The 6,797-nt window shown below is 41.7% G+C and overlaps 1 protein-coding gene across 1 annotated transcript; it reads left to right on the forward strand.

Annotated features, from left to right (window-relative positions):
- The first annotated feature begins 5,757 nt into the window (after positions 1-5,757).
- LOC148030805 (E3 ubiquitin-protein ligase At1g12760-like) lies at positions 5,758-6,363 on the forward strand. Its single transcript, XM_087685845.1, is given in 1 exon segment — positions 5,758-6,363. A coding segment is annotated over 1 exon segment (606 nt).
- Positions 6,364-6,797: the final 434 nt, after the last annotated feature.

Here is a 6,797-nt window from a genome sequence, read left to right on the forward strand (position 1 = left end):
CTAGAGGACACTCCAAGTCCACTAATATCTTGTGACTGCTGTGAATTCTGTGCAGCATTACCATTTTGTGCATCTACATTATCAATCACATTTATTAGTTTATACCAGCTACTCATCTCATCAAAAACAACATCTCTGCTCACTGTAAACTTATGAGTAGAAGGGTTATAGCATCTATACCCTTTCTACTACAGAGAGTAACCAATAAAGATGCACTTCTCTGCTTTTGGATCTAACTTGGATCTCAACTCATCTGGCACATGAACATAGGCAATGTAACAAAAAATTTTCAAATGAGAAATATCTGGTTTCCTACCAGTATACCTCTCCTCTAGAGTCATGCCATGTATTGCTGCAGTGGGAGTCCTGTTCATTATGTAGACTGCTGTAGCAACTGCCTCAACCTAGTAAAGATCTGGCAGGTCTTTTTCATTGAGCATGGCACGAGATACCTCTCTAATATGCCTATTTTTTCTTTCTACAATTCCATTTTGCTGTGGGGTATGACTACATGAATATTGCTACTTTATGTCATGCTCCTACAAGAACCTTGCAAACTCATTTGAGAGGTACTCTCCCCCTCCATCTGACCTTAGGCATTTTATTTGCAGGCCTGTTTCTTTTTCAACCATAGCTTTAAGAGTTTTGAAATGTCCAAAAACTTCACTTTTCTTTTTCATAAAATACATCCAAATTTTTTTGCTATAGTCATCAATAAAAGTGACAAAATAATGACAGCCTCCAATAGATGCAGCTTTACTAGTCCACACATCAGAGTGGATTAATTCGAATGGCTTCTTACTCTCTTGAACATGTCTAGGAAATGGTTTCCTTGCCTATTTTCCAAATTGGCATGCTTCACATACCTTATGCATTTCTGCAACCTTGAATTTAGGCAATCCCGCAACAATATTTTGGGCTTGCATTGATTTAAGTCGATGTACATTAACATGACCAATGCATTTATGCCAGATATCAATATCTGCAACTACACCGGTCCCATGTGCAAACATTGCTGCACTCAATTCAGGCATATCTACATCCAACATAAACACTCTGCCCCTCTTCTTTCTTTTTGCTATAAAGTGACCTTTATTTTTCATATCCTCAACAAAGCATCCATGAGGATGAAATCTGACCTGCAAGCCCTGCTCAACCATTTCTTTTTCCCATCCTGCATAGACAAAGGAAATTTTCCAATTTGCACAATAGGATGTGCAGTATCATCACCAGTCTCCACAAATCCTGGTTTTTCCATTTTCCTTGCATCTTGCATTCATTCTGCATGACATGTCATGTGGTTTGATGCACCTGAGTCAACATACCACACATCGTTGCTTTCTTCTGCACTTGTCACAGAATTGGTCATGTGCTGCACCATAAACAAATGCTCATTTATGTCATCACCCTGTCTACTAGAGGATGCATAATTCCCTTGTTGCAATTTTCCATTCATGATGTCATCCTACTTTTTATAGCAGTCTTTAGCCATATGACCCATTTTACCACAGTAGTAGCATTCAACATTGATGTTTGCATTTTGGCCTCTTTGCCATCCACCATGACCTTTTTGGCTCCCCCTGCCTCTAGAGTTACCACGTCCTCCTCCATAGGACTGGTTTTCTTGAGTTTGCTACATATTCTGATCTCTACTGCGGCCTCTAGATCGGCCTCCTCTACCTTTGCTTCTACCTCTTCCAGCATTTGAGTAGAAGATAGCTTCTTTTGAAGTTCCTCCTGAAGAAGATGCACCACCGTTTCTCTGCTCCTCAAAAATTAGAAGAGCAATCAACTCCTCAAAATCAGGAAATCTTTCATGGATGGAAATGGATGTTTGAAACTGTGCATAATCCTTTCCTAGACCATTCAAGGTCATAGAAACTAAATCATCATCTTCCATTGGCGACCCAATGGAAGCAAGTGCATCTGCAATCTTCTTCACCTTCATGTGGTTATCATTGATGCTCATACTTTCTCTTGCTTGAGTTGCATTTTCTTGGCTTGCGTATTTGTGCTATACATTTTTGACAAAGTATCCCATGCCTCCTTTGGCGTACTTGCATCTTGAATATGCACAATCATAGAGTCCAAAATACTGATAGACAGCCAATATATAACTTTTCTTGCTCTCTCATGCCATCCTTTAAATGCCTGCATTTGATGTTGATTGGGAACATCAGGAAGAACTGGTTCTTCTTCATTTCCTGCAACGAATTCCCAATATCCTTTTCCCATAAGAAAATTCGTCATTCTAAACTTCCATGCTTGGAAGTTGTTCTTGTCAAGCTTTTCAGTGACAATCTGTGAAAGAGAATCACACGCCATTACAGAACACTGCAAAAAATTATGTCACTGCAAAAAACACACCTTCAGTCTCGCAAGGCAAATCTACAAAACTGACAAAAGTGGTATTTGACTGCCACAGAGTCACTTCCTAGTGACGATTTTTCATCAACAGGCAACAAGGATGATCCTATAACTCCCAATGACTCTGCGCACAGGTATACGATGCAATTTCTGCGATAGCTTTTCACCGACCTGTAGAATAGTGGGGTCGCATAGCAAAAAACAGGGCCTTTTCTTGAGTGCGTGCGGAGAACTTCTGCCTCCAAAATAGGCCCCGAAATGGCCTCGAATCAAAAAAATAGGGCAACTCTTGCACTCTGAGACAATGTACTCTTGCACTTTCCGGCTGTGCTACCTGCAGAGACTTGCTCCCAAACTCAAAAAATGAAAGCAACACTGGTCCTCTTACTAGAACACCACGAACTTGGTTTGCTTCCTTGAACTCCTTACCACGAACCAGGCTCTGATACCATGTCAAGATTGTGGGAGAGAAGGAAGGAGTCTCACTTGTAGCTTTCTCACTTACACAATGGGGGAATATACACAAAGGTGGAGGCTGAAAACAATTTTTCTCTTCTTAGTTGTGTAAGCCAAAAGAAAACTAGTACAGAGAAATAGAAGAACCCTATATATGGGTCTCAAACCAAACTCAACTAACTAAGGTCGCATACTAACTAAGCCACGAACTAGAGTAGATAAGGATAGCTGTCATTTGGCTATTATTCATGGGCGGTGTACCAACCACATCTGCACAGCTAACAAGTCGGTGACATAAATGCAGAACGGTCACCCTGGCATATCACGAGTGGAGGTTGATATCTCAACAGTAGTGTCTCCAAAGCTTTAGAGCATGGATGTCAGCTAACAATTCCAGATCATGGGTAGCATAATTCTTCTCATGACTCTCCAGTTTCCATGAAGAGTAGGCTACAGGATGACCTTCTTGTATGAGCACACATCCTAAGGCAAGTGCGCTAGCATCAGTTACTACCTCGAACTCCTTTTACTGAGGTCTGGAAGCCTTAGGATAGGTGCTAATACCAAACTTTGCTTCAATCTGTCGAAGCTAGTTTGTTTGGGAGTTGACCATGCAATGGATGTTTGATTCTTTAGCAAGTCCATCAGAGGTGCTACAATCAAAGCATAGTTTTTTATGAAGACCCTATACCATCTTGTCAATCCAAGAAAGCTACGTTTTTCTTTGACAGATGTTGGTATTGGCCATTCTAGCACATCTCTGACCTTGGCTGGGTCCACTGAGATTCCTTCCACTGATATGATGAATCCAAAATATTCAATGTGACGTTTGAAGAATGCACACTTCTTCATCTTAGCATATAGCTTATGTGCCCTCATTGTCTTAAGGACAATCCGAAGTTGGGGTTCATGATCTTATTCCTATTTAGAATAGACTAAAGTGTCGTCGAAGAAGACGACGAGCACGAAGTCGTCAAGATATGGCCTAAAGATAACTTGCATTAACCTGTTGAAGGTGGCAGCCGCATTCGTAAGCCCGAATGACATAACTAGGAACTCAAAGTGCCCATATCTTGTGTTGAAGGCCGTCTTTGGGATATCTTCTTCCTTGATCCTTGTCTGATAGTAACCCGACAATCCCTGTAAATCAATACATAGTCGAAGTGTTCCATCTTTTTTTTTCTGGAATAGTACTGGAGCTCCCCATGGTGAACTGCTAGGATGGATGTAGCCCTGATCTAGTAGTTTCTTGAGTTGTTCCTTCAGCTCAATTGCTTCCAGGATGGACATTCTATAAGGTCTCTTTGCAGTTGGCGCAGCTCCTAGTACTAGCTCTCATGATCCACTTCTCTTTGAGGCGGGAGTTCTGTCAATTCTTCAGGAAATACATACGCGTCTTCCTTTAGCGATGAAGGTCCTTCACTAGACTCCTGCTCCTGATCTAACTTATTGAGCTTAATCAAGTAGACAGGTAGTCCTTTTTTGACTCCCTTTATAAACCGAGATGCGTTGGCCAATTGAATTTTTGGATTTCCAGCCTCTCCTTGCGTTGTGACCAGTTCCCTTTCAGAGTTTCGAAAGGAAACTTGGCCCTTTCCACAATGAATGTGGGCGTCATTAGGTTTAAGCCAATCCATTCCGAGTAAACACTCATGGATACCTAGACTCATGACTCTGAATTTAAGTGAAGTCTTCTTTCTTCCTAGAAAGAATTGCACCTTAGTAGTTTTCTTGGTACAAGGAACCTCACGACCATTTGCCAATTCCACAAGCAAGGTAGGTGCTTCTACTGTGGCTATTCCTAATCTTTTTGCACAAGTGGGTGAGATAAAGGAATGTGTACTGCCACAATCAATCAAGGTCTTGAAACTTTTACCTTGATAGTCCAACGGTATCTGAATCACCGAGAATTGGTGATTCGGCCCTTTCTTATGAAGAACGGCATGGACTATCGCCCTTTCAAACTCTGCTTCCATGTCGGATCTTCTTCTTCTTCACACATTTGCCTATTGGCAATGCAAGCGGTTCTTTCTCTGCCTCGGGTAGCGGCTTCCTGCTAACCACGGCCCGTTTCTTGGAAAGGTGCTTGGCGATGTCCTCCTCCAAGCTTGGGACATTGCCTCTTGAAATTACCAAGCTCGTTGCAGTGGAAACAACGGAGGTTTTGGCCAGTGCTTTGAGTAGGGACAATGATGACACCCAAAGAAGCATAAAAACAAGGCACAAAAATGTCCATGCATATATCACAAGTTCATCTTTTGTAAAAAAGATAAAAAAATCACTCAAATACACACCTATATGAAGGGGCCACATCCACATCCACATCCATCATAAACAAATGGTATACACAAAAGTGTTATGTGCATGCATTTGTGAAGGGTAGGAATACTCAAAATTAAAGGCCAAAGTCCTTATAATATCAAATGTATCAAAGTCAAAGAAATAATAAAAATACGAAGGGGTTTGCTTTTTGGGGAAGAGGTGGGGTGGAGTGCACGAGTGGTTATGTGCCTCTTTCCTTTCCCTCTCTTGTCCAATTGCATATTCCCTTTTTGGTGGTGCAAAAATTTGTTCTCTCTTCTCTCTCCTCTGTCTTTTATGCAAAAATTCTTCTTTTTCCCTTTTGTTCTTGTATAATGGTTGAAGCTATGGATGAAGATGATGAAGATAATGAGTTGGTTCATTATTAAGTGGAAGTTTTATGGTTTCTTTTCAGTTTTGAGATTAATGGCTCAGCCATGTGCATAGATTTTGCACACTTCTACCTTGGTTTCATGTTCATTTACTACCGTGGGAGGGTTGCTATCATTTTGGTGCACAGCCGGGGAAGAAGATGATCTCAAAACACCAAAGGAAGAAAAAAAAAGAGAGACTTGAAGATTTGATGCAAAGCACTGAAGAAATTGTGTGTCCCAAAGTACAAGAAGGTGCAGGATGAGATGGAAGCCCGTTGTCTGGGTGTTTGGAAGACCCTCCTCTGCTGAAGAAAGCCCAAAGCTTTTGTGTGTAGCATTCTTGGCCCTAAGTTGCATCAGCTATGCAATGCCATTCGTGCTCTGTGCTGCTGTGTGTTGTTGCCTTCCTTGTGTGATTTCCCTTCTCGATTTTCGTGAAAGTCACATGGAAGGGAGGAGAGCCTCTATCGATGTTATTACCTTTTTTCCCATTTACAAGTTCAGGAGCAAGAGGATACAATTTTAGTGAGAGAAAAGCAGCTACAATGGATCATACAGTGATAGCTCTAGTGAAGGTAGTGTGATGGCAGCAGGAACAAAGAATGAGAAGGTAATAGTAGGGGATGATGCGGCATGTTGTATCTGCCTGGGCCGCTATAAGGACAACACACAACTGCGAGGATTACCATGTTCCCACCATTTTCATGTGGAGTGTGTTGATCAATGGTTAAAAATAAATGCTTCATGTCCCCTCTGCAAATCTTCTGTTCAAGGGTGTAAGACTAGAGATGGAGACACAGATGTATCAACACCTGTGCTAAGGCATGTTGCTGGAAAAAAATTCAGTCATGAATATGGGACCTGATTTGATGGCACATATGTCACAAACCGAGGCTTTTTGCCCCATGATACTGTAGGAATAGGTACCCCATGGGACATGGATCCCACTACATTTCTGCTACTTGAGAAGGATGCGAAGGTGAAGGAGACGTGTAGCAGAAATAGTAGTGCAGCGTCTCCATGTCTCCAATGTAAAATATTACACGGCGCAGCGAACAGAATCTGAGAAAGAGATAGAGAGTACACAACAGATAAGAGAAGAATCAGTAAATTCTTTAACTCCAAACAACTGATACAAAGATGGCTCTGTCCACCTGTGCGCTTCCACTGTGTGAAGCTTAGATGGCGATCTAGACAGAAGATAGGTGAAGAGCTTAAGGCTAGCTAGAACAACAACTCTGACTGGGTGAAAGATGAGTTATAGATGGCTGCGAAGGGGTTTAGCTTTTATAGCCCGCG

Source organism: Lygodium microphyllum, chromosome 9 (genome assembly GCF_053477565.2).
Source record: "Lygodium microphyllum isolate KBCC chromosome 9, Lygodium_microphyllum_v1.1.10, whole genome shotgun sequence".
Taxonomy (NCBI): Eukaryota; Viridiplantae; Streptophyta; class Polypodiopsida; order Schizaeales; family Lygodiaceae; genus Lygodium; species Lygodium microphyllum.